Genomic DNA, 27,552 nt, shown 5'->3' on the forward strand with positions numbered 1-27,552 from the left:
ACAAGTGAATGGCGCTGATGACGCCCCGGAAAGAGCCCACGACCCGGTGCGAGGGAAGGGCGCCCCTGAGCGGGTGGGACCCCGGGAGCACCCCGGTTCTCCTTCCAGGAAGGGGCACGAAATTGCTATGGATCCAGAACTCACTGGTGCCTAACGTGATGCTCGTAAACAAGCCGCGGGCCGGGCACCCGGGAACCACCCAGGCGCAAACCCGCCCAGCCGGGCGGGCGCGCGTCCACCCCAAGCCGGGCCGCCGGATCCGCAAGCCAAAGTGTGTGCTGGGGGGAGGGGGGTTCCGAGAGGGCGGCCAAGTTCACTGCCCCTATCTTGGCCCCCGCTAGTGGGGCGGCGGCGAAGCGATGCGGGGCCCGAGTGCGGTGCCACCGTCCCCTCCCACGCACCGAACCCTGGCGGGCGGTGTCGGCCCTTGATCTCCGCCGGCCCCCGCCCCCTGCAGTCCCAATTCCTCCCCCCCCACCCCGCCCACCCCAGTCCCCTCCCCGGCGGAAGCTCCCAGCCCAATTAATTGAGTCAAAGGCGGGAGGGCAGGGCCCTCCGCGCGGCGGCCGCCGGCCCCCGCCCCTCCCGCGCGCCCCTTTTCCCGCCCTGGGTGGCATCTCCTCCGCCGGCATCCACAACGAACCTCTGATTAATGAGGCCCGGGCCGGCCCCCACCCGACCCGGGCCCTGGCCTCCGCGGGAGGGGGAGGGGACGGCGGGAAACGCGGCCCCGGGAGAAAGGGGGGCGGGGCGGGCCGCGCGGCCCGCCCCGCCCCCCCCGCGCCCCGAGCCTATTGGCCGCGCCAGCCGTCTGTCGGGGAACGCGGCGCCAATGCGGGCGGCGGGGCGGGGCGGGCCGCGCCGTGTGTGCCTGCGTAACGCCGAGTCACATGTTGTTTTGCTCTTCTTAGTTCAGTCACTCGGTGCGCGATGTGTTACTCACTGTGCGGCGGGGACCGCGACGAGCCCGGGTCGCCGTTGGCAGCACCAGCAGCAGCAGCCCCGGCGGCGGCGGCGGCGCGGACCCCGAGTACCGGGGCACACCCCGGCACCCCGGAGCGCGGCGCGGCGGCGGGACCCTTGCGGCCGGGCGCGCCTTAGGCTCGGCCCCGCGGCTCGGGGACCCCCGACTCTCGGCCCAGCCCGCGAGCCCCCAGGCGCCGCCCGAGAGCCCGGGAGGCAGCGGCCGCCGCCGCCGCCCGCGCCGGGCATCCTCTGGGGCCCCGGATCGCGGAGGGCGCTGCGCCACCGCGCGGTGCCGGCCCCCCGCCTTCCCCGCGGCGGGCCTCCCCGAACCTTCCCCACCTCCTGGGCCCGAGGGACGCGGGCTCCGGCGGGCGAGCAGGGGGGAGGGAGCCGCCCGCGCCCCCTCCGCTCCCCCCGGCCCCTCCACGCCGGGCCGGGCGGCGCGGCCTGAAGCGCCGGTGATGGCGAGCCCGCCGATGCACGGGCGCCCCGGGCCGGCGGGCGGCGACGGCCCCAACCTCAACCTCAACCACAATAACAACAACAACAACAGCGGCGTGCGCAAGTGCGGCTACCTGCGCAAGCAGAAGCACGGCCACAAGCGCTTCTTCGTGCTGCGCGGACCCGGCGCGGGCGGCGACGAGGCGGCGGCGGCGGCGGCGACAGCGGGCGGGGGGCCGGCGCCGCAGCCGCCGCGGCTCGAGTACTACGAGAGCGAGAAGAAGTGGCGGAGCAAAGCGGGCGCCCCGAAGCGGGTCATCGCGCTCGACTGCTGCCTGAACATCAACAAGCGCGCCGACGCCAAGCACAAGTACCTGATCGCCCTCTACACCAAGGACGAGTACTTTGCAGTGGCGGCCGAGAACGAGCAGGAGCAGGAGGGCTGGTACCGCGCGCTCACCGACCTGGTCAGCGAGGGCCGAGCGAGCGCCGGCGACGCGCCCCCCGCCGCCGCCGCCGCCCCCTCCGCGTCCTGCAGCGCCTCCCTGCCCGGCGCCCTGGGCGGCTCGGCCGGCGCCGCCGCCGCCGCCGCGGCCGATGACAGCTACGGGCTGGTGGCGCCTGCCACGGCCGCCTACCGTGAGGTGTGGCAGGTGAACCTGAAGCCCAAGGGCCTGGGCCAGAGCAAGAACCTGACGGGCGTGTACCGCCTGTGCCTGTCGGCGCGCACCATCGGCTTCGTGAAGCTCAACTGCGAGCAGCCGTCGGTGACGCTGCAGCTCATGAACATCCGCCGCTGCGGCCACTCGGACAGCTTCTTCTTCATCGAGGTGGGCCGCTCGGCCGTCACGGGCCCCGGTGAGCTGTGGATGCAGGCAGACGACTCGGTGGTGGCGCAGAACATCCACGAGACCATCCTGGAGGCCATGAAGGCGCTCAAGGAGCTCTTCGAGTTCCGGCCGCGCAGCAAGAGCCAGTCGTCCGGCTCGTCGGCCACGCACCCCATCAGCGTCCCCGGCGCGCGTCGCCACCACCACCTGGTCAATCTGCCCCCCAGCCAGACGGGCCTGGTGCGCCGCTCGCGCACCGACAGCTTGGCCGCCACACCGCCGGCCGCCAAGTGCAGCTCGTGCCGGGTGCGCACGGCCAGCGAGGGCGACGGCGGCGTGGCGGCGGGGGCCGGGGCGGCGGGCGGCAGGCCGGTGTCGGTGGCGGGGAGCCCGCTGAGCCCGGGGCCGGTGCGCGCGCCCCTGAGCCGCTCGCACACCCTGAGCGGCGGCTGCGGCGGCCGCGCGAGCAAGGTGACGCTGGCGCCGGCAGGGGGCGCCCTGCAGCACAGCCGCTCCATGTCCATGCCCGTGGCGCACTCGCCCCCGGCGGCCGCCACCAGCCCCGGCAGCCTGTCGTCCAGCAGCGGGCACGGCTCGGGCTCCTACCCGCCGCCCCCGGGCCCGCACCCGCACATGCAGCACCCCCTGCACCCCCAGCGACCCTCCAGCGGCAGCGCCTCGGCCTCGGGCTCCCCCAGCGACCCTGGTTTCATGTCCCTGGACGAGTACGGCTCGAGCCCTGGGGACCTGAGAGCCTTCTGCAGTCTCAGGAGCAACACGCCCGAGTCCATCGCCGAGACGCCCCCGGCCAGGGACGGCAGCGCGGGCGAGCTGTACGGGTACATGACCATGGACCGGCCCCTGAGCCACTGCGGCCGACCCTACCGCAGAGTCTCCGGGGACGGGGCCCAGGACTTGGACAGGGGCCTGAGGAAGAGGACCTACTCCCTGACCACGCCTGCCCGGCAGCGGCCAGTGCCCCAGCCCTCCTCCGCGTCCCTGGATGAGTACACCCTGATGCGGGCCACCTTCTCCGGCAGCTCAGGCCGCCTCTGCCCGTCGTGCCCCGCGTCCTCCCCCAAAGTGGCCTACCACCCCTACCCCGAGGACTACGGCGACATCGAGATCGGGTCGCACAGGAGCTCCAGCAGTAACCTGGGCACGGACGACGGCTACATGCCCATGACCCCCGGCGTGGCCCTCACGGGCGGCGGCGGCGGGAGCTGCAAGAGCGACGACTACATGCCCATGAGCCCCACCAGCGTGTCCGCCCCGAAGCAGATCCTGCAGCCGCGCGCCGCCGTCGCGGCCTTGCCCCCCGCGGCAGCCGCGGGGCCCACGCCCGCGTCGGCCGCCAGCAGGGCCTTCCCGGGGAGCGGGGGCGGCTACAAGACCAGCTCCCCGGCCGAGAGCTCCCCCGAGGACAGCGGGTACATGCGCATGTGGTGCGGCGGCTCCAAGCTGGCGGTGGAGAGCGCCGCCGACGGCAGGCTGCTTCCAAACGGGGACTACCTCAACATGTCCCCCGGCGACGCGGGCGCCTCGGGCACCCCGCCCGACTTCTTCTCGGCTGCCCTGCACGGCGGCGGCGGCGGCGGGGAGATGCTCCGGGGCGTCCCCGGCTACTGCTACAGCTCCCTGCCCCGCTCCTACAAGGCCCCCTACGCCTGCAACGGGGACGGCGACCAGTACGTGCTCATGAGCTCCCCCGTGGGGCGCATCCTGGAGGAGGAGCGGCTGGAGTCGACGGCCGGCCCGGGGTCCACGCAGCCAGCCGGCGCCTTCGCGGCCGGGGCCGGGGGCGGCGGCGGCCACCCGCAGCCACCCCACGCGGCGGTGCCTTCGCCCGCGAGGCCCGGTGGCGGTGGCAGCGGCCGCCCGGAGGGCTTCCTGGGCCAGCGCTGCCGGGCCGCGCGGCCCACGCGCCTGTCCCTGGAGGGGCTGCAGACCCTGCCCCGCATGCACGAGTACCCGCTGCCGCCCGAGCCCAAGAGCCCGGGCGAGTACATCAACATCGACTTCGGCGAGGCGGGCGCGCGCCTGTCGCCGCCCGCGCCCCCGCTGCTGGCCTCGGCCGCCTCGTCGTCGTCGCTGCTGTCCGCCGGCAGCCCGGCCTCGTCGCTGGGCTCGGGCACCCCGGGCACCAGCGGCGACAGCCGGCAGCGCTCCCCGCTCTCCGACTACATGAACCTCGACTTCAGCTCGCCCAAGTCACCCCAGCCAGGCGGCCAGGCCGGGGACCCCGTGGGCTCCCTGGACGCCCTCCTGTCCCCCGAGGCCTCTGCGTACCCGCCGCTGCCCCCGCGCCCCGCCGCCCCCTCCTCGGCCCTGCAGCCGCCGCCGCCGCCGCCCCCGCCCGGAGAGCTGTACCGCCTGCCTCCGGCACCGCCCTCCCAGGGCCCTGGCGCGGCCTCCTCTCCGTCCTCGGGGGCGGGCGACAGCGGCGACTACACCGAGATGGCCTTCGGCGTGGCTGCCACGCCGCCGCAACCGATCGCCGCGCCCCCGAAGCCCGACGGGGCCCGCGTGAGCAGCCTCGTGTCCGGCCTGAAGAGGCTGAGCCTCATGGACCAGGTGTCGGGGGTCGAGGCCTTCCTGCAGGCCAGCCAGCCCGCAGACCCGCACCGCGGCGCCAAGGTCATCCGCGCGGACCCGCAAGGGGGCCGCCGCCGCCACAGCTCGGAGACCTTCTCCTCGACCACCACTGTGACCCCCGTGTCCCCGTCCTTCGCCCACAACCCCAAGCGCCACAACTCGGCTTCGGTGGAGAACGTGTCTCTCAGGAAAAGCGGCGAAGGGGGCGGCGGCAGCGTCCTGGGTGGCGGCGACGAGCCCCCCACGTCCCCCCGCCAGTTGCCGCCGCCGCTCCCCCCGCAGGCGCGGCCCTGGACGCCGAGCCAGCCCGGGGGTTTGGTCGGCTGCCCCGGGGGCAGTGGCTCGCCGATGCGCCGGGAGACCTCTGCCGGCTTCCAGAACGGCCTCAACTACATCGCCATCGACGTGAGGGACGAGCCGGGGCTGTTGCCGCCCCCGCAGCCGCCGCAGCATCCTCAGACGGGAGATAAGAGCGCCTGGGGCCGGACCCGGAGCCTCGGGGGTCTCATCGGCGCGGTAGGGGCCGGCAGCACCGGCGGCGTGTGTGTGGGGCCCGGCCCTGGCGCCCTGCCCTCCGCCAGCACCTACGCCAGCCTCGACTTCTTGACGCATCACCTGAAAGAGGCGACGGTCGTGAAAGGTGAGGCCCCTGCGGCTGGTGGAAGAAGGGTGGGCACGCGAGGGCATCCGTGGCTAAAGCCTCTTCCCTTCTTTGGTACCTCGACCTAAATGCCCGAGTACGGGCGCAGGTTTCCTGTTCTGTTTCACTTTTGGCCCGATGTCAGCTCTCGAACCCCAGAGACCTTGCCAAGAGCACTCAGGTCATCTTTGAGTTGAATGCGAATCTTCGGACTCGGGAGACTTTTGATTTGTTTTCTTGGGCCCAGCCTCCCCGTCTTCCCATGAACACACCTGGCGGGTGCCCCCAGTTCAGCCACCCCCGGGGGGGAGGCGGCAGAGGGGGTCTTCTCCATCTGAGAGGTGGGAAACTTCTGCCGGGAGGGGACCTGAAGTTCCAGCAGCTCCCAGGCCGCAGCCCTCACCTTTCTCTTTGTTTTCCTGGAGCCGGGCCCGGCTGGCTCTTGCCGAGCCTCAGAGCTTATAAAAAACAGGCCCAAAAGTTGTTTAGGAAACGAACATCCATTTTGGTGACTGCTGCAGGGAACAGCGAACCATTTAAAGTTTACACGTAGCCTGTAGGAGCTTTTCCACCAGAGACGTTCCTTTTCTCCGAACGGGCTGAAATGATAACGCTGCTTAAACACAGCTCAGAAGCAGTGGTTCTCCAACTGGAGCCCACCTGGGAGTCACGTGGAGAGTTTGCTGAGACCCGGACGGCCGGGCTAGGTGAATCCCCGAGATTCCAGTGCCGTGGGTCTGAGGTGTGGCTCCCAGTGTGCTTTCCTAAGAAGCCCCCAGGTTGTGCTGGTGCTGCCGGTTTGGGGACCATGGCCGGGAGCACCTGCCCCAGTTAGACCGCCTGAGTGTGCTTGAGAAATGGCCTATGGGGGCAGCCCAGGCGCAGTGACGTGAAGCGACCAGTGGGCGGGGCCCAGGCCCCCTGGATTTTTCGGCCGCCCAGGCGATGTGAATCTGGGCTTCAGAGGAGACAGTGAAAGATGGCCATGCTGGTCTTCTCGGGAACCGTTGGATGGGATGGTGTCCAGAATTGTCCTTTGCAGTCTCATCACAGATCCAAAAGGAGAGAGGTGTGCTTGCCTTGCACCTGCAGGGGCGTCCTGACTGTCTCAGAGGTCCTGACTGTCTCAAACTTTGAATGATGAGGTGGAGGAGAGGTGGAGTGGGGGGGGCCGGTGGGTTCAAGAGAGTTTCTTCTTTAATTTTGTAGCCGCTTCTGTGCACGGTTGTCAGGAAGATAGAGGCTTTGTGGGAACCGCAAAGCACAGAGCAGTGAACACGGTTTAGATGCTGGCCTGAGGTCAGCAGTCTGCAAGGGTTACAGGGTGACGATTGAGGTAGCTTGGGGATCCGTACACCTTTTTTTCTAAAAGTAAACAGAGCCCTCTAATGCCATCTAAATCCAGCATGTGTTTTCTAGTATCCGTGGGATTTAAAGTTATAGCTGTAGAGTGGATACCCTGGAATTCCAATATAACAGAGGAAACGCTACCTGCTTTTTTATTAAAATTGTGGAACACAAGATAAAAAGAGTCACGGAGAACTCTCAGGATTGTGGTGCTTCAGCATCCAATGAAGCCCACTGGAGTTGTCAGGACATGTCCCATAAATGATGGCGCTCAGCGGAAGGTCACTTTGCTTGGAGTTAACTTAAGCCCTACAGGTGCATCTGAAAAATTGCTCGTGTGTCTGGGACTTGAAGGATGATTAGCTGCCGTCCAAGATGCAGACCAGATAAACACACCAGCGTAACTAGACTTGAGTGGAGGAGAAATCCGTACGCACAGGAATGGGTATAGGCCATCGTGAACACGAAAGTACATTTTGCTGAAATCTGATTCTAATCAGAAAAACAGCCTGAGAACACAACACCTCTTACTGCTGCTGGTGCAGTAGGCGGGAAAAACCTGGACTGGATTGAGGAGGGCCCTGGGAGGGGTTTCTTGCAGTCACGGGGCGAATGAGCTGGAGTGTGCACCTCCAGGCCTGGAAGGATTCAAGGCCTTTCCGATAAAGTAGATACTTTCAGAAACGTGATTCACGTCTAATATAATGCCCTTTTCAGATGAGGGAAAATGTTAAACCGCAAGAGATAAGTTTATGAGAGGCCTGATTTGGCCTGTTTTGTTTCAGATTTCCCACCAGTATAAAATTCCTTACAACCTATATAGGATTCAGGATTCTGAAATCAAAACAGCAGTTTGTATGTTCGGCGGTGGCTGAACAAGATGAGAGATGGCTTTGGATTGCTGGTTGTCCAGAGTCTCTGTGGGCGTTAACGTAAACACTCTCTTAAGAAGGAAAAAAGACTATTTTTAAGCAAAATGGATAACTACAATTGACCCATTGTGCCCAAACCACATTGTGTTTTTGAAAAAAGCACTACATGCTAAATGGATTTCTAGTAAACTAATTTGAGCACAGAGAACCTTAGGCTAGGGAAGACGAGCATCTCATCTTAATTAACGGGGAAACTAAATTGTGTTTTGTGGAGCCAGAAAGGGACCGTCGAGAAACCCAGAATGAACATCCACTTTTACTGAACTCATGTTGACGCGTAGACATTTGTTTGTGATGCTCATAAATAAAAAGTTCACAGGAGATAAGTGTTCTTTGAGAGCATGATTTATGGAAGGAAGACTTGCAAAGCATTTCTTTGAAGATAAAATGGAAAATGAACTTCTGAGTCATTGGGTTTGCTGCCCTGACTCTCGGAAGTGGCCATGTTTCCACATCCAGCTCCTTGGGTTCCGCGTGGAAAAACTTCACGAGTTACGCTGAAGTGGGACCATTCGGGGTCCCTTGGGGGTAGCGTTTGGTATTTGGAGAAGTGGTGACAAAGAGGTAAGGTTCCAGCAGTGTTTGATGGTTGTTTCCAATAGCATTGGGGATGGCGGTGGGGTTTCAATGGTGGAGCCAATTAAAAAGTTAGTACGCCTTAGATTGACACAGATGTGTGTGTGTGTATTTGTAGGTCCTGCAGAGCAGATGCAAATTTAGCTCTAAACTATGCATCTTACTTGGGAGCAGGGAGAGGGTTACCTACCCTGTGTTTTGTGGGTGTGTATGGGAAAAAATATAACCAATCTTTAGAGTATTGTTTGGGAACTGAAAGTATGCCACTGAACTTAACTGTGCTTTAACACCGCTTTTTAAAATGAACTTTATATATTTGGTTGTTAAGGTTATAGATCGGTGTATACCATAAACTGTGTTATTTTACTATTCCTCTTTGCTGGGGTTTTTGTTCTAAAATTGGTTTATGTGTAGGTACAAGGCAGATTAGATAAGAATTACCCCAAAAGCATCTGTATTTAAATTTGTTCCATAAAAGGACTGTTTATTCACCTCCCACAGTGAAAGAATCAGGGGATGAGAGAGCAACGCAATTGTTTCTGAAGCGACAACACAGTCACAATTCATGTTTAAAAGTATTGTCTGTTGAAGTCTTAAAGCAAGGGACTTGAATATTTTTAGAACTCCAAGGAGATGACTTGACAAACCACACACGCTTTATTTTTCCTGTCGTGCGTGCTTTTCCGCTTTGGTTGGCTCGCTCTTGTCATAATAAGGTAATCCGTGCCCTGTTCCCACCCCGTTCCCAGGAACAGACAACTAAGGTGCTAATGAAAACACACACAGGCTTTCCTGAATGAAAGTCACATGACTTGTTCTAGTTCCTTTATTGAAAGAGAAACCTTTACCAAAATAGTACTTCGGAGAAGGAAGCAGGGTGTGTGGAACACTAACCCAGGAATCAGGAAACCAGGTGTCTAGTTGCTGTTCTTCGTGAGTCAATGTGCGAGAGAGGAAAGCCATTTAATCCCTCTTTCTCACTTTCTCTGTCTGTAGAATGGGGTCCTTACAACCCTCTCCTCCTGTGCTCAGGGCCCCTGGGAGGCCCAGGAGGTTGTCAACATCCGGAGCGGTTCAGCTCCTCTAAAGAAACGTGTTTAATAAATCCAGCCATGCTACTGATGTTTCCTACCTTGAAACCATGAGCGTGTACAGGAAAGACACTTTTGTAAACGGGTGTTCTTAAATTAAAAACAAAACCCAGGATGCTCATAGTTGTCTGAACGTGGAGCCGGTACCTTCCTAAGAAATTCAGGCCTTTTCTGTTTTGGTGGCTGGTTTTACTCCAGTCTCCAAGAACCATTGTTTTTTCCCCCTCTTTGTTTCACTTGAGATTTTTCTTTTCATAGATAATTATCAATTGTCATGAAGTAGTGTTTTAAATTACATAGTAAAACAACAATTAAGGAAAAGAGCATTCTGATCCTGAAACTGTATCAGGACCGTACTTTCTAATGACCTTTTGCCACGTGGTTATAAGAGATAGTGTCAAGATGAAAATGCGTAACCGGAATATAGGCTTTTTAAAATTGACAGTGTTGCTTTTAATATGGGATGCCTTATGAGAAGAACAGAACCTTTAAACTTTTAGTTGCTGAATTGGCCATTGTTTGGCCTGGGGCTTCACTCTTCAGGGTTGATTTAGATCACTCCTGCCCTGTTTTGATTTGTCTGGTTGTCAAACTGGGTAGGAAAACCTCTAGCGTTTGATTCTTTTGTTCTTCCACAGGCCCACTAACCCCCAGAAGAGGCATTTTCATAGGTAATTAATGCTTTATTTTCTTTAGAACTCTTAGTATTAAAATGAATCTCATTCTGAAAAGAACTTGCGAAAGTTTCAGGACCAGCACAGGGATAATGGGTTTTCTGTTAAAATTCCCACTAATGCGTTTTCTGTAGAAGCAGAGTCCCAGGAGCCGGTTAACTTTTGGTATCAGATTTGGCAAGTGGAGAGGGTTTTTTGTTTTGTTTTTTTGGGTAGCACAGAATCAGGTGTTCCCATTTCACCTCAGAAACTTAAGGGAAAATGTACCTTGACTCCTTTATCTGCTTTGCCAAGTACACCAAGTTGGGGAAACTCAGAGGGAAGGGGACCTCCGTGCCCTTCCCCACAGCCCGGTCTTCACTTGGGGCTCCTGTAATAGGTGAATTCTCTGCAGACTTTATCTACTGCAGACATGAGCAGAATGCATGTTTCCGTACAAGTTGGGCAAGGCCTTTGAATGCTGGCATTCTCATCCGCCAAACGGAATTTTCTGAACCTCCAAGATCAGCGGTTATAAACATGTTATCGATCAGGTGGTAGGTTTTGTGAGAATAGCCACATTTCAATGGGAAGATTCTTTCTGTGTTAATTTCATTAGTTTGAACGTATTCTTCAAGGTGGCAGAGATTATTCTGAATCACTCAAGGTCGATTGTTGTAGACAGAGTTCAGTGGTAGATTTTTTTCTGAAGAGAACTGGTGAAGTCATCACTCAAGACCGAGGAAATGCTGAGGCTGATAATTGCTCCTGATTATTCCATTTCTTTCTAGATGGCTGCAGAGACTTACATTAACTGTGCGCTGAAATAACGGGCACAGAAGAAAGTGTGAATAGAGAGAGCTGGAGTCTATGTTGGACACTAGCATTTTGCTCTGTGGGTGCGAATAATACAAGATACTTCTGTGCTTGGCCGTCTCATTTAATTGAAATTCATTGCATCAGAACTGAATTCATTGCATTCTGCTGAAATGGAATTGGGTTAAGACTTACAGGCTGCACTTTTACAAATGATACAATGGTTAAGTTGGTGGCCCAGGATGTCTTTTCTATTGGACTAGGAAATATCAAATTTGTATCAAGTTGCTTTTACCTGTCCAGAGACTTTGTAAAAGTTGATCAGGCAAAAGTGTCTTCAGACTTGGCCCAGTTTTCTTATGCCATACGTGATATTTATGTCCAGAGACGAGATTTGCTTAGGTGCTTTTACTGAAATTTGGAATATTTGGTCAAATATTGTGATCCATAATATACCTTGAAGATGAGTGATTACATGTACAGCATTTTGTAAATACTGGGCTTTTTAGTATCAATTTTAAAGAGTACCAAATTTGGGGGAAATAAATAATTACTATTTGGGGGTGATGTGTGTGTGTGTGTAGTTTCATAATATCTCATCCACTTGTGCTCCAAGAGGCTGAATGTGGATATTATGTTCATAATTGAAGCTCCAATACTGAATAATAATGTGTTCTCTGATCGTGTTAAAACTTTATAACCTTAAGTATAACTATAGTTTTACTGTTACTTTAATCTATCCATATGGTATTCTTAGTACAACTGCTTGAGTGAGTTATTAGGGTATAGTACTAAATTCCAATCTTTCCAACGTGAAAAAAATAGGTGTTATGATAGAGTTCGTTATATTAGTGATTTTAATGATTACCTTAAAATCCATATGTATAGATCAAGAATGACTTACACTTTTGCATAGAATCAGTGCATAATCTTTAATGGTTATGAATGCAACATAGTGCTTTCTCTATGCAAATTCAAAAGTAGTTACTTAAATCCACCCATCTTTTGCCTCCAAATTATAAGTGTAACTAACAATCCCCACAACTTGGTGGACATGAATGATTTTGAAAGAATGCTACTAAAGTTGATGAGATGATGGAAACGTAACCATTATTCTGATCAATATTGAAAGATAATTGCATGCCCCTCTCCCCTTTCAATCAAAAGAAGTGTTTAAAATCCAAAAAGTATTTTTTTTTTCACTTTATAGCGTTAAGACATTTTCATACATAAAGTCTCACGTAATGCTCCAAAAGCCCTGTGTCATAGGCGGGCCGCCTGGATCTCCATTTTTGGAACGAGGAACGTGCAGCTTAGAGGGTGCCAGTGACTTGCCCGGGAATCCCTGAGACAGAAAAGGGTAGTGGTGGGTTGAACCACACGAAGATGCTGTTTTACCAGTGCTCTTTATTTTATATCCCATTTTATCCAAGTCCTACACACTGTCTACTTTGGAAGCTCATATACAATAGTGACCTTGGGATTTTACTGTAGATCGGCCTTAGGCAGCTTTCAAGTTAACAGTTGGGTTTTTATTTCACTTGGTGGCAGTTACTTAATTTCCCTCTCTTTTCTTCCACGCGTTATTCATTCAGAGTAAGATGGGGAGAGCTAAGCAGGAAGACTGGACAATAAAGGAAAGCTCCCTCATTTTTTAAAAATTTATTTTATTTTATTTTTAAATTTTTATTGTACAGTTGATTTACAAGGTTATGTTAGTTTCAGAAAGCTCCCTCTTTTTTTTGTTTCTGTTTTTTTTGATATGGACCATTTTTAAAGTCTTCATTGAATTTGTTACAATATTGCTTCTGTTTTGTGTGTTGGTTTTTTGGCCCCGCCGCGAGGCATGTGGGATCTTAGCTCCCTGACCAGGAATCGTACCCGCACCCCCTGCATTGGAAGGCAAAATCTTAACCACTGGACCACCAGGGAAGTCCCCCTCATTTTTCAAACTGGTTTCCACACCTGCCAGTTTGAAGAGTTCAGGATTCGACGTTGTTTTCAAAGCTCTCGTGATGTTGGTGAATTTTAGAGCTGAATCAAAATGTTGGTTGGTCGTCTCTTCTGGGGGTTCCCAGGCTCTCTTCCTGGACTTCCAGTGGTCTGCAGAGTTGGAAAACTTATATTCCTCCAGCTGTCTTTGTTTTAGTAAAGCAAACTGTATATTGTACTTGATAAGATACCACCCCCTGCAACACCAAATACTTGAAAACTCTCTCCACACAGAGTGGTGACGGAAAAAAAAATACAAGGTCGTTTTGAGGGAGAGGAGTTGAGAACCATCCTTCTAATGTAACTCATTTTAAGGTTGTGAAAACAGAGGCTGAGGGAGGTCGGGCGTCTTTTCCAAGGTCACTGATTTAATTAGTGGGTAGAGATGTTTGTAAATATTATCAGGAAAGAATAGGGTTTGCTCTGTCTCTGTGGGCCTTTGTGTGGAGATGAATACCTTTCTCCTAGGATATGGCCTGTTCCCTCTAGAATGATTTATTGTTTGTAGAAGTGCTATTTGTCTTTTTATTTTGGAGCCTTGCAGGAAATTGCTTCATGCGTATACTACAAGGTATGCCGGTGGACAGAACTAGAGAAAAGCAGACACTTGAATAAGGAAGAATGCTGTAAGTTTAGAGAAATAGGCTACTGATGCCCATGTGGGCAGTGTTTTCCGATGTGGCAGAAGGGTGAAGGCCTGGCAAGCATTAAAGATCATATGCTTACTTGTGTTAAAAAACAAAAACAAAAACAGAGAAGAGGAAGAAAGAACATTCTTGGGATAATTCAAATAGAAAGGCCTCTATGATCTGGGAAAAGGTAAGTCCTTTTTCTTTATCAGTGGGTCATCCTGGGCCACTGATCTGACATCTAATGGGGCTGTGTTTTCAGTCATTCCTTGAGGGGTCCTTAAGATGCATTTCTTCTCTAAGTGAAATATCCTGTACTCGTCATTGTGAATAAGGCCATTAGCAGTTTCCTAAGAAACTGTTTCATGATGAGTCATCACTATTTGATCATGAGTCTATTTGAAAACGAACAATTTTAGAATTTGCCTAAGGACCCATGAATAATCAGTGGTTGCTAGGTGGTGATCTTCTGGGGAGTGGATTATCTCACCAGTGCCCTTCTTGTTTTTAAGATCTTTTATTTTTTTCCGAGAAAAAACTTGTAACTTCATTGTTATGGGATGAGAAATGGTTTTTCAGAAGGCACTGCCTTCCTAAGATGTGATTCTAACCCCCCTTTGAAAGGCATAAAAGAAGATATAAACAGACATAACAGTTCACACAACAGCTATCCATGTTTGAAAAAACGTGGTCGGGAAATCTATAGCCTTGTGCTATGGGGAATGGTTCAGGGCTGTGTTTACACGAGCTGCCAGCCTCTCCAGCATCCGCAGAGAGAGCACTTCCTTCCTAGCAGACGGCGGCCTCAGGGCCACACGCCTGCCATGAGAAGCCACGCGCGCCAGTAATCCACCCGGCATCGCTGTCGGCCAGCGGCGCAGGATAACAAAACGGGAATGCTTGTCCCCCTATCAGGAATGAATGGAGTGACGAAACTGCTTCTCAGGATAAGAAGAAAGCAAAGTTCAGAGGACCCTGTCTTGGGGCATTGGCTCTGTGGAGCACTTACCCAGTTAGGTGGAAAGCGACGGAAATAAAGATGCTGATATGCTATATGGGGAGTGTTTGTAAATAAACCCGGTAGTCTTTCCCTGGATGAGGTCTGGATCCCTTCTTTGAAAACTTGTCTTCCCCGGAAGACCGGGGACGGACCTCTGGCTGCCCGGCCCCGTGCTGGTGATGGAAAGCAACTGAAAATAGAGGCTGAGGTCAGTGACCGTCTGATGCCCGTGGATCCCCAGGTCTGTCGTAGAAGCTGCCCCAACCCATCATGTGAGTGACGCAGCTGTTTTCTGCCCTGCCAGGCCCAGCTCAGGCCCCCTGTGGTCCCCTGCTTCTTTCTTCCTGTAGGGCTTCCGGAGCCCGAGGTGGGTGGGTGAATGGATGGATGGCTAGATGGATGGACGGATGGATGGAGGGAATTGTGAGGTGGGGGAGAAGTTTTGGAAACAGGCCAGGACGTTCTTACTAGGTTTAAAAACTGTGCATATAGTACTTTAGAAACTCCAGGCAGTAAGCAGGATTAAACAGGGCATGGACTTGAGGTTGTTGTGCACATTGATTTTGTTTGAAAATCAGAGATGCACGTACAGCCAGAGCTCCTGAACTACTCGGGCAACAAGAATTCCTAGAAGGGGAAAGTGGTCCGTTTCTTATACCACAGCCTGGATGCATTTTTTTTTTTTTTTTAATTTTATTTATTTATTTATTTATTTATTTATTTATGGTTGTGTTGGGTCTTCGTTTCTGTGCGAGGGCTTTCTCTAGTTGCGGCAAGCGGGGGCCACTCTTCATCGCGGTGCGCGAGCCTCTCACTATCGCGGCCTCTCTTGTTGCGGAGCACAGGCTCCAGACACGCAGGCTCAGTAGTTGTGGCTCACGGGCCCAGTTGCTCCGCGGCATGTGGGATCCTCCCAGACCAGGGCTCGAACCCGTGTCCCCTGCATTGGCAGGCAGACTCTCAACCACTGCGCCACCAGGGAAGCCCTGGATGCATTTTTTTAAAAGAGAATTTGCTACTGTGATTTGTGGTGGTGTCCTGCTTGTGTTTTATTCTTATGTGATGCAGGTAATTTAAAAAGTGTTTTCCAGCATGAAAGGGACCTAAAATAATACTTTTGGTAATTATGCAAATGAAACAAAACACATGCATGAGCTACTCATAAGCTCTTCCAGTTATATTTAGATCAAATTTTTTAAACAAATACTTTATCAAATAAGTTTGGTGACACTAATACAAAGAACTCTTCTTACTTCACCAATTAGACTTTTAAGAAACGCACAGTTCAGCTGAAAATATTTAGGTGCGTTTTCGCAAAATATCTTAGTTGCAAAACTGCAAAATCTGTATTTCTTCTTTCTCTAGGATATTATAAAGCCAGGAGTGGACATTTATCTCAGTCAGTTTCAGAAAACTCACTTTAACTGGTTGAATAAACAAAAAAAATTTAAACTTTTAATAATGAACGGTGTGGAAATATTCGATATGAAATATTGACCCACTTCTATAAATACAAACATTCATGAATTTTGAAACATTCTTTCGATTTTATTTATTTTGACAAATTTTTGAAATGAACATTTTCTTTTCAAGTTGAAAGTTTACAGTACCTTCCAAATATTGATAGAATGACATCTTGGTGCTGAGTGTCATAATCAAAATTGTAAACATGCGGTAGCACGGACAGGTCTTAATTCCGTTTTTTTTTTTTTTAAAGTATTTATTTATTTATTTATTTATGGCTGTGTTGGGTCTTCGTTTCTGTGCGAGGGCTTTCTCTAGTTGCGGCAAGCGGGGGCCACTCTTCATCGCAGTGCGCGGGCCTCTCACTATCGCGGCCTCTCCTGTTGCGGAGCACAGGTTCCAGATGCGCAGGCTCAGTAGTTGTGGCTCACGGGCCTAGTTGCTCCGCGGCATGTGGGATCTTCCCAGACCAGGGCTCGAACCTGTGTCCCCTGCATTGGCAGGCAGACTCTCAACCACTGCGCCACCAGGGAAGCCCAATTCTGTTTTACTTCTTACTGTTATTTGCGGTTTAGCTTGTGGGTAGTGCTGGTTTATGAGTAGACTTAGTTCTCAATGAAATAAGCACTGCAGTAAAATACCCAAGTTTCCCTGGCGTGGAGCATTTAACTCAGTTCCTAGAATAACTCTGGGTGATAAGCATGCATCTTCATGAGTCTGGAGTCCGTGCTGTTCGGCTGGAATGTTCAGAATTCATCTTTGAATTTATTCTTGAGCCGTTCTTGGCCAAAGACACAGGATAGGCTGTCCCTGCTGGGACTGCAGGTGTCCTTGCTGGAAAAGGCTGGTGGAGCCACTCAAACGTGTAGTGCCCCCAGCCCCCCCTAGACACTTGGGGTCCATCCAATGAAGTGGAATTTCCACATCCGTTTTCTTCTCTGAGAAACCACAGGTTTGATCTTGCTGGGCCCCGGCTCCGAGCTGTCAGCCTCTCTGAGCTCTGGGTAGCCTCGCCTCAGAACTCCCAGTATTTCTCTGTGTGCGCTGTCTTTGCTGTTGGCTTCGGATTCCAGAAGCTTCACTAGGTTAGTGGACTCCCTTTCCCATTCCTTCTGAGTCTTCCCCGCTCACCGTCAGCTCTTGCTGAAGAAGAATGCTCACCTGTGGTCTGTGCAATGGGAAGCTTCCCGAGAACTCAGCCCTGCTCTCCTCACCTTTCCCTGCGCATCCGTAGCTGCAAAGCTGAGGAAACTCACACGTAAGATGTGTTCAGGGCTACTGCCTGTCCGTGAGAAGTCAGCATTTCGATTTTAGTTAGTTTTTTCCCTCATAAATGATCCACAGACATTTCATGTGATCACATTTCTATTTATAGTGTAGGCTTCAAAATTGCTTAATTTTCAGACGTCCTACTAATTTTCAAGTAGAGCTCTGTTTTCTCAAGACACCCCTGAAACCACGTGCAGGCAGCTCTGAGCCTTTTTAAAAAGTGTGTGTTTTATCTGTTTTTCCCCGAAAAAGCTAACAAAGAAATGACAGGAACTTGCCTTAAGGGCTCCTTGGGAGGATAGAAAGGTGACCTGTGGGGCAGGAGACACAGAGGCAGGAAAGGTTAGATCTTCCTTCAGCTTTCAGATTTAACCAAATGGTTACGTTTTCTTATCTTTTCATTACAGAGATGCTAATTGTGACATGTTGCATACTTGAAAACTATTTCACCCATTTGAAAAATATTACAGTGCAGGCTAGAAAGAAAGAGGTTTGGCTTCCAAGCTAAAAAAAACAAACAAACAACCCAAAACCAAAAGTACCGAATCTTCAAGCCCACCTTTGAAACCAAGGAAATAAATGTAATGTTGTCATGTGTTCGGAGCGTGAAGTGGTGTAGGTGGTAACAAGTGCTCCAGAAAACAAAGCAGGGGAGAGAGAGGGAGAAGGTGGAGAGGAAGCAGGTCCTGTAGGGGGGAGAGTCCATATGAGCAAAGACAATGACTAACTGTGCAAAGGCCCTGGGGCAGAAAGTTGCTGGTGTGTCCCAGGATCAGAAGGAGACCCGCGTAGCTGACCAAGAGGGAGCAGGGAGAGAGTAGTAGGTGATGAGAAGGAGCTAACAATGAACCGTGACGTGTAGAGCCCGGTCAACCACTGTAAAGACTTTGTGCATGTTCAACAGCGAAGACGGAAAATACAGTTTCTTTGGAACAGCATGTGAAGTGTTTAAAAACTTTTCATATCATTTCTCCATAGCATCTTTTTTCACTTAGTGTGGTATATGTCAGCTCCTGACTTTCTTTCTCAAAAATATTATATAAAAGGTGAAAAGACCTAAAAGTTTCTGGGGGGGAAGGAAGATGCTGAGATGTCATTGCACTGGGGAAGGCAGAGGGAAATTGTCACAAGATAAACAGTGCCATCAAAGCACAAGTGTTTAGTCGTGGAATTACATGCTCAGTTACACAGACGTATTTGTAAAGCACCTTATAACATGTTTAGGTGGTGTTTCATCCTCAGAACCTCCAAGGAGGGAACGTTCTTGCTCTTACCCGTATTTTTTAAAGGAATCACCCGAGGGTGAAGGGGTCTAGCAGTGGACCTCAGGGAAGCCTCTGCCAGGCTGTAGGGAACGCTGCTCTGGTCCGCTCGCTGCCGCCTGGTGCTGTGTCTTCTCAGTACCCCCAGTGGCTTCCTTTGAAAAACTGGGTCAGTTACTCCCAACTCCCCCTCCCCAGGGCATCCATCCGCACTGTGTGCTTTCCAGTAAGGAGCCCGAAATTCAGGCTCTGCCACAAATTGATTTCCCTCATCAGCTGATTGGGAAACTAAAATGATAGAAAAGTCATTATTCCATGTATTTCATGGAGGATTGGGCCTCAACGTGAAAGCACCGATGGGGGTGAGCTTGGAGTTAAGGGGTGTAAGGCGTCCAGAAAAGCTAGTACCGCGTGTGGTATAAAGACCCTCCCCTCCTTCTAGCCTGTCTGTGGAGAAACCGCACCCTTAGTACGTGGACTTTGTGGCTATTTGTAGCTTATGTCACTTTAAGGACTTGACATGGGTTTAGGTCTACCTTTAGAACGTAGGCTCGGCTTTACTTAATTTTTCTGAGATACATAAAGAAGGCATGGCCTGCATGAAGTGTCTTAAAGAAGCTCATCCATTCGAACAAGAGAAAAATGACGATCTCATCCTAATTATTTATTTCGACTGTATTAGTAGTTATTCCTTCCCATAGGGGTTGCTATTACTTTGTCCAGACGGGAAGTGTGAAATTTGCATTTTCTCTGTCCAGTGTATATTTTAGGAAACACGCTTATGCTCGTGGGTCTCTTAAAGTCATTCTTCAGAATTTGATGTGCAAGGAATCAGGGCAGGAAGGGGCGGATGGCGGGAGGCTGCGTGTTCGCGTTGGGGGGAGGTTTGTGACCAACACCCAAGGTCTCAGCGGGGACACACGGGCCGGGGCGCTGTGCTTCCCCCTCTATGTCTGCCACCCTCGCCCTACAAGCAGATTGCTAGCGTAGACTTGTAAATAACTTGATTCACGCGTCGTCTTGTCAGATCTGTGCAAAATGTGTGAAGTATGGGCAAGTCAAATAAGGATCCAATTCAAGCTTATCTCCAAAGAATGACAATGGCTAAATATTAGTATTTCTTTATGTGAGCATATTGAAACAACCAATTTTTTTTTACACATTCCAAATCTTTTTATTATAAGTAATAAAATCATAGAAATACTGTACACTCATACTTTAGAATTAGACTTGATTTCTTTCACTTGAGTTTTATAATTGTTTCCCTCAAGTTTTTGGTTGTTGAAAGAGAATAAAATCAATGACAAAAATACTAGTGAATAGCACTTGCCCTCTCCTGCCCAAAAAAACCCCCCACAAAATCCAAAAAATACTAATACTGTCAAATAAGGATCCAATTCAAGCTTATCTCCAAAGAATGACAATGGCTAAATATTAATATTTCTTTATGTGAGCATATTGAAACAACCAATTTGTAAATATAGTAAAAGTTACAACGAAAGGGCAAGTTTACTCTGCTTCTTTACTCGCTGTTTAGGTCACTTTGAAGCCTACGCCCCATTCATGTTCAGTTTGATACAACGAGTAGATTTTGCAAAATGGCCAGCTGCCCTCTAAGGAGAATGGAGAAAATAAGTTATTTTATGTTAATTCATATAGACCGAGTGTCCCAAAATCATAAAGCTGCTAAATGTGAAAAGGCGGAAATGATCTCTCCGGACAGGACATCCCCGTCTGCGTGCGGCTCTTCTGGAGGGGAGAGGCCTGTGTGTGTGATGTATTGGGCGTCATTGTGGTCTATCAAGTGGTCGTCTGCTCAGTCTGGAGTTTGTGTTTTTGATTCCTAAAGAGGTGGTTGGGAAGGCATGTCTTCTTTAAATCCATTCTTAAAAGTCGTAGAGAAACCCTGCCCAGCTTTTGGAGTCTGGGAAGGTTTTTGTGTCAATCAGTGAGAAATGCCGTCTTTACACCCAGTGGATCGTTTCCCACCTTTCCAAGCCTTCAGCAGTTTGGGAAGCTGTCTTTGTGTCGCTGGGTATTTTGGTCCTGCCCTCTGCCTTCTCCCTGGAGACGAGGGAAGGATGGGACGGGTTTGTGATCAGGGGTGTCCCAGCAGCGTCCCCCTGTGTGTCACCGTCTGGACGGGACTTGGTGCCCTCCAGCCCCGGGCATGAAGGCTTCCCACCTGGGGGCAGCGGCAGGCACCTCCCTGCTCCGTGTCTGACAGCTGGTGGCCCTGGGCCCTCCAGGAGGGGCTGGGGGCCAAAGTTTCCAACCACAGGCTTCTGCAGATCTCCCGACGGCACTTTGAAAGTCCCGGGTCCGAGGTCCCTGGTGTGCGGGGTCCCTCCCAGCAAATGAGCAAGTACAATGTCTAGGTTAGGCTCTGACAAGTCTGCATAAGTTCTCTTCAGCAGGTGTCCCCAGCTGAGGCTCAAGTTGTGAAGGACATTAAAAACGTTTCAGCATTTGGGCTGAACGAGCGTGCAGGGCGGCTTCACCTAGCTGGCCCGGGCACTGCCTGCCGGGGAAGCTGGGGGTGGTCTGCAGCCTGGGGCACCGGGACCTGGGTCCGCCTGGCCCTGCTTCCCTGGGAAGGCGTGGCTGTCGGCTGCTGCTGTCCTACCTTATTTTTTAGCAAATGCACTTGATAAAGATGGTCTGTAACTTCTCACGTTCCACTTTTCATTCCTGAAATTTCAATCAGGGGCACTCCATTTGGATGTAAATCGTTCTCATCGGCCACAGAGGAATTTACAGAGGAATTTAAATGTCTCTCTGCATTTTGGGGCACGGCCGCGTGTGACCCCCGAGAGAATAGAGGTCCTGTGCCCCGTGGCCCCGCCTAGTTGGGGCCCCGCCGGCTTCCGGCATCTTGCTCGCGGGCCGTGCATGCGGAGAGGGAAGTGTGCATTCTTCGGTGATGCAGAGACACGCGCGCCCCGTGCACGAGGCGTGCAGAAAGCCCCCAGGCGGGGTGCTCTGGGCAGCGTCTGAGAACTGTTAGCTTTAAATGGCTCTGAGTTACCCCCCCCCAAAAAAACAATTCTGCTTCTGTTCTGCTTCTAGCCAATGAAAACAAGTTTATTCATTTTTTTTCCGAGAGCTCTTCGCCCTCGTGTTTGTGCATTCATGGTTTGTTTACCTACTGCTTGAAGTTGCAATTGCTGGTGATGTCATTCATGGGTGTAGTTTTGAATGGAGGAGAAGCCGTGATGGCAGATGGGTGTACTCAGAGATTCCCAGTGCGCAGGGCTGCCCGGCCTAGGGCTTTGTCATTCACAGCACAGCGTGTGCTTACACGTGTACATCATTTAAAGGTGCGGGAAGAAGGCAGAAGGATCGACCCCAAGGTGCACATCCTGCCAGCAGCACGTGCTTACTGTTTGTGGAAAAAACAATTTGTGTGTGTGTATATATATATATTATCTGTTTGTACCACTGAGTTACATGTTGTATGCATAAAATCTCTTTTGGTAGTTTCCCCGTGCCCAGTGAGAAATCTAGGGCAGAAGAATAATGTCCCCATTTTCCTAACAGGGAACATCCTGGTGGGTGCTGCCTGCTGGGCCTGGGGACCCCGACTCTGGTGAGGCCAGCGGCTCTCCACACTCGCATGTCCTTGAGCCGTGGGGACGGTTGCCCTGAGTCCTTCCTGAGCTCCCAGGAAGGCTCCTGAGGTGGCCGGTGGTAGGAATGGGTGTCCACCTGTGCCGGGGCAAAGGACGCGGCCCTCGGCCTCCTCTTTGCTGGGAGATCCTGCATCTCAATGTAAAGGCCAGGTGCCCATCTGCACAAGGTGTGTTCTTCCCCTCGAGCCAGGATGCTGGCATCCGTATTAGGGAGGTGGCATCCATGGGAGAGAATTTACTCACAGTCTGGAGGTTGAGGCTGCTCAGGCCCTGTGGGTCTGTGCCCAGCAAGGCAGCTCAGGTCACTGGCTGGGCTGGTGGTGGGTCACAATATGTTTCCCTCCGTTTTTTCTAATCCTTTCTTTTTTCTTTTTTTTCTGTAATAACAGACAAGCACTTCACAAATCCCGTTTTCAATACGTTTCCAAATTATTGCATTATCATTATGTAGAAACCAGAGTAAATTTCAGATTCCTGGAGGAACCTTTTTAACTATACTCATAAGTACGTTTCCTATTAGTGATATTCTAGAGGTGATTTGAGTTATAGTTGGCATAATTTCAGACTTCCAGAAAATGCTTATTTCAGTTTCAATAATAAAAACAAAAAAGGTATCAAATTATAAAACGAAGAAAACCCAGTAGCAACTCTTAAGTATTTAAATATTCGAAGGAAAGTATGGTTCATTTGAAATGCTACATAACAGGATATTTGGGGATGGATATATTTTGAACAAACTGTTATTCTACATTCCCTTAAATTTATAGCAAAACTATAATATTTAGATTTGAGAACCTCAGATAGACACAATATAAACATTTTTATAGTGTACAAAAATATACACCTGAGGGAGAATTACACCGTTCATAGGATATTTGCAATTTTAATGCAAGTTCCATCACTTGGTCCAAATATTGTTTCAGAGGGTAGGAACATAATGTTTATAGTCACATTCTCAAATGCCTCAAGCAAGAGGAGAGATTTGGGCCCTTTCTGAATTGCAGATCTAACGCATATAACTTTATTTATGTTCAAGTTGAAGGAGTAGTACTATAGGATATATTTAGTAATAATCAGATTTATTCGGTACTGTGGTATTATGCGTGGAATATCAAATGCAAGAGTAAGGAAAACTAATTCCTAAAGTGTGTGCTAGCTTCATAAATGATTTTATGACTTGCTTCCTCCTTCTCAGTAGGGTCTGTAACAGGATAGCAGGCTTTTAAGTCAATGGGATTGCATCTCTGAAGCACGTAAGCCTGCCGATAATTTTCAGAGGGGGTATCAATTTGTCTCCAGGTGTAACACGCAGATGGAAATATATGTTGTAACTTTCACAAATTTACCCTTCTTTCCCCTCCTTGTCTTCCTCGTGTCCTGGGACACAATGTCTCTGCCACCATCACTCAGCTCCACTGTTAAAGTGAGACACAGCCGTGTCCAAATGAGTGAACGTGGCTGTGTTCCAATAAAACTTTATTTCCAGAAACAGGCAAGGACCCGATTTGGCCGTACTTTGCTGACCTTTCTCTTAGAAGGCCATTCTCGTGTGAGATGACAAAGGTTTTCTTTTCTCCTGGGCCTCAGACAGTCCTAAAGTTCCGTGCTCCTGTAGAAGATTTTATTCTGCTTTTCTGCCTATGAGAAATGGCATAAACCACATGGGTTTTTATTTCTGGTTAGCTCGTCAGAGCTTCGTGAAGGACCTAACAGGCATGTGCTGTATGCTGGGGACCGAGGTGGTCCAGCCCCTTGACCAGCAGGAGAGATAGGTGCACGAAGCAGAAACGCACAGTTTGCAGGGTTCGGTGTCTTTGGGGAGTTTATAAACAGCTGATGTACCCTGTAAAGGTTTAAACTCCAAGACCCAAATGGAAGTTCCAGACCTCCTCTCACTCCTTCCCGAGTCCTCCCGTCTTTTATTTGCAAAAATGGGGGCTGCATTGTCGGCCCCCAGTGCAGCAGTGAGGAAAGTTCTGGGAGAAGTTAAGGATCCGCTTTTCCTGCTGATCAGCTCCAAAGCAGCGGGCAAGTCACCGAGGCTCCCTCATCTGGTTTTTACTTAGAAAAGGTATAACGTTTCATAATTTAAGAGAAGGGTTCACCAGCAATTTAGGGACATTTTTGCCTCTCGGGTGTTTGCGTTAGGGCATGATAATATTTCTCCGATGATGCTAGAAAACTCTTGCCATAAAAGGGTAGCTTATAGGATCCACACACCAGGCTTTTCAATAACAAACAGAAAAGGAATGAATACTTAAGTATTATGACATAAAGTTGGTGTAGGCTATTCACTATAAAGTTTATGCTGGTTGCTGTGGGTGAAACTTGGACAATGGGGGGAAATTTGAAGTGCGGTAACAGTCTAGGACACCTGATTGCTCTAGTCTTTGGTGATTAAGACAAGGTCTTATGTGAAGGATTAAACAAGAGCTAAAGAAGGAGAGATGCCTTTCATTAACCCCAGCCTCACGTGAAAACTTGGTTGTCTCATCCTGTTTCACGTTGTGTCATTAACATCAAGTTGCAACTTGATGCTGGGAAATGTCTTTAATAACAAGCATTCAGGATGAAATGATTTTAATTGTCAGTGGAAATGATGAGCTCAACTCCAAGAAGCTTCTAAATCTTTCACAAGTCGGGTTGGTGAAGTCACTTACTGAGGCCGTTTGTCCTGGGGACCCTGTGCTTCCATGTTTTCCTTTTAAGTTATTTTTTTTTTCCACTTGCAAAGTTCAAGTAACCGTTTTTCTTAGAATCCCTGGCTTGTTTGTTATCACACCCAACCTTACTTTTTTTTTTTTTTGTATATTCTAAGAGTGTTTTTGCTTCTAGTAAAGTGAGGAGATACTGAATTATCAGGTTGACTTTTCTAGGAATTTCTCATGTAACAGAAAAGTTTATTTTCTCCCGTCATTCTGTGTTTTAACATAAAAAGTCTCAATGGACCTGAAGGACATGTTTGGGCTCGCCAGAGGGTTTATTTTTTTTTTCAATCATAGTTGCTACTAGCAGTATAAATTTTAATCTTAAGAAGTATAATGTTTCATTTTTGTCATGCAAATAAGTGTCTGCACTGCTTCTTATTCAGATCTGCCTGAAAATATTAAGTCATTTGTACCTGCTACATGGGTTTGCTGTCTGTTTTGTCCATTGCTGCTCACCAAAGGCCCATGAGACGAGGCCCCGTTTCCTCCTGCTGTGCCATGGAGCCCCACGTGACTCTGTCTACATCCAAACCCAAATAATCATAAGAAATCATTAAAAAAAAGAGCCGTGAGTCAGAACATGCTCCCAGAATGCTGCTTGAGTTTATTTGCCAGAGCACATTTACCCGATTTATTTCTAAAACCTTCTTGACCCGATGCTCACTGCATTTTCCACTGAAGTGTTTGCAATCTTGGAGGCCAGCTCGGCGGTGGTGTGATGTGGCCCTGTTCTGACGTCCGAGCCTTCCGTGGCTAGGGAGCTTCCCCACTGGTCTCAAGGACAGAGTTTTTCAGTGATTGTTTTCTTTTTCTTTCTTTCCTTTTTTTTTTGTAAAATAGAGCAAACTGGAGGTGGGGCCTTTGCTGACAACACCCGTGCTCATTTGCATTCTGATTGGTCTTTTAAATGGAAGAGAAAGGGCGGAATTAGCGCTGGTCCCCAGGGAGTTAGGATAACTGCATAAGGGACTGCATCCCTCATATGAACGTCATTTGTCATATGTCGCAGAGCGAAAAGGAAAAGGATAGCTGGGCCGCATGACATGCCATATGGAACAACTTCGATCTTTGTGCTGAAAGTTTTTTTTCTTTTTTTAATCAAGTAACTCTAGATTGATGCTTTCCATGAATGAGTTTCTTTATGAAGCAGTGTCTAAGCTACAGACAGTACAGTGTGTAATTATACCACAAATGCAATGTGTATCAATAAATTTAAATTATTTTAGAAGCATTTCGTCTAGGAACAGATTCAGAACTGGTGTATATGTTACTCTGTAACTGTGTTCACCAGCAACACGTGTTTCTGGCCTTTATTTCTTCTTTGTGTCGCCCCTGTACCCTCACAGTTCAGAGAATGTCTCCCATCTTAATGATATTCACTGTGGAGGAATTGTGAAATTAATCATTGGTTCTTTGCCTCTAGTAGAATTAACATAGGTCATAAAATAAATAAAATTTTGCTGGAATCTCGTCGTTACGAAGCATACATATTTAACAGTTGAGGGTGATGGGCTAGTAGTGTTGGAAGATTTTTTTTTTTCTAGTTGGCTGAACCAGACTAATTTTCAGGGGGAGGGGTAATTTAACTTACTTTAAAAGTAACTAAATAAAAGGCAAAAGGGGGCTCACATTCCTAGGCCCCCGCTCCTGCCTCCATCCCCTTCTTCCCGGGATGCGGGATGCAGGATGGAGTGACAGCAGTGAGAGGCGGTTCATGGCTGGCTGGCCTGGCTTTGCTGGCTGGCCGCTCGCCTGGCCGCAGAGAGCCTGCTTGCTTGGCGCCCTTGAGCCCTGTATCCCAGGCACCATCCCCGAGTGGTCCCCTCCTGATGACCCTAGGTCAGGATTCTTGCCGGGGTGTGTGTGGGAGGATCTCCCCGTGAGCTGGGGGTGAACCCCAGAGGTTTCAGTGGCAGGTGACTTGGGTGGCATGGACTGAAGTTCCCGGGGCCGTGCGGAGGCGCTCTGCCTTGAGGCGTCCGTGCAAGGCCACTGTTATCTGACCCAGTAGGAGAGAGATTGCATCCACGTTGGGTCGATGTGTTGGCTCCAGGGCACATCTATACACTTAGATATGTGTTTGAAGCACTGCACAGCTCTCGCCCAGACGTCTGTCTCTGAGCTGGTGGCCGTCCTCTTTCTGGTCTCCTTGGCCTAAGGCTGCTCACGTCCTTCCCACGTGCCGTGAACGAATCCCTCTCCCTGTGATGGCACCTGTGTGTGTGAGTGTGCATGCGTGTGCACGCGCGTGTGTGGTCAGCCTCCCTCCCCAGTCATCCGTGGCTCTCCCTGGCCACGTGTGGGACCACATCCCTGGCCCTTCCCTTCCGTGGAAGCCTGGGGCTGCCCGGCCCACGGCTCAGCATCTTAGGGAACCACGTTCCTTACTGTCCCCACATCGAGTTGCATCACTGGGTGGCCGACAGCCTGACTCTCTCTTGTGCCCTTGGAAGAGCTTTCTTCTCCCTTTGCTGGTAACTGCAGTCGGGCATCCTTCACAAGCAGGTGTTTGCAGAGGGCAGCGCACCTTTGAAAGAGTTGCTTCCTTCCCTGCCCAGAAAACAGCTGTCATGTGACTCCCATTCTCTTCCTCATCATTCTCCCATGTGCCTCACAGAGGCCCTGCACCGGAGCAGAATTGGAAATAATGTTGAAAGGTCATTGTGTGAATAAATGCATGAATTTTTTCCTTGCTTCTTAGCAGCTCTT

At 50.8% G+C, this 27,552-nt stretch overlaps 1 protein-coding gene across 1 annotated transcript in view; it reads left to right on the forward strand.

The window, feature by feature from the left end:
- The first annotated feature begins 1,292 nt into the window (after positions 1 to 1,292).
- Positions 1,293 to 27,552, forward strand: part of IRS2 (insulin receptor substrate 2) — a 30,647-nt gene continuing 4,387 nt past the window's right edge. The window contains exon 1 of the mRNA XM_082435265.1: positions 1,293 to 5,472. Coding sequence (XP_082291391.1) covers positions 1,428 to 5,472 — 4,045 coding nt within the window. The 5' untranslated portion in view covers positions 1,293 to 1,427. The remainder of the gene's footprint in view (positions 5,473 to 27,552) is intronic.

This window comes from Balaenoptera physalus (genome assembly GCF_965194825.1).
Source record: "Balaenoptera physalus genome assembly, chromosome: 18".
NCBI lineage: Eukaryota > Metazoa > Chordata > Mammalia > Artiodactyla > Balaenopteridae > Balaenoptera > Balaenoptera physalus.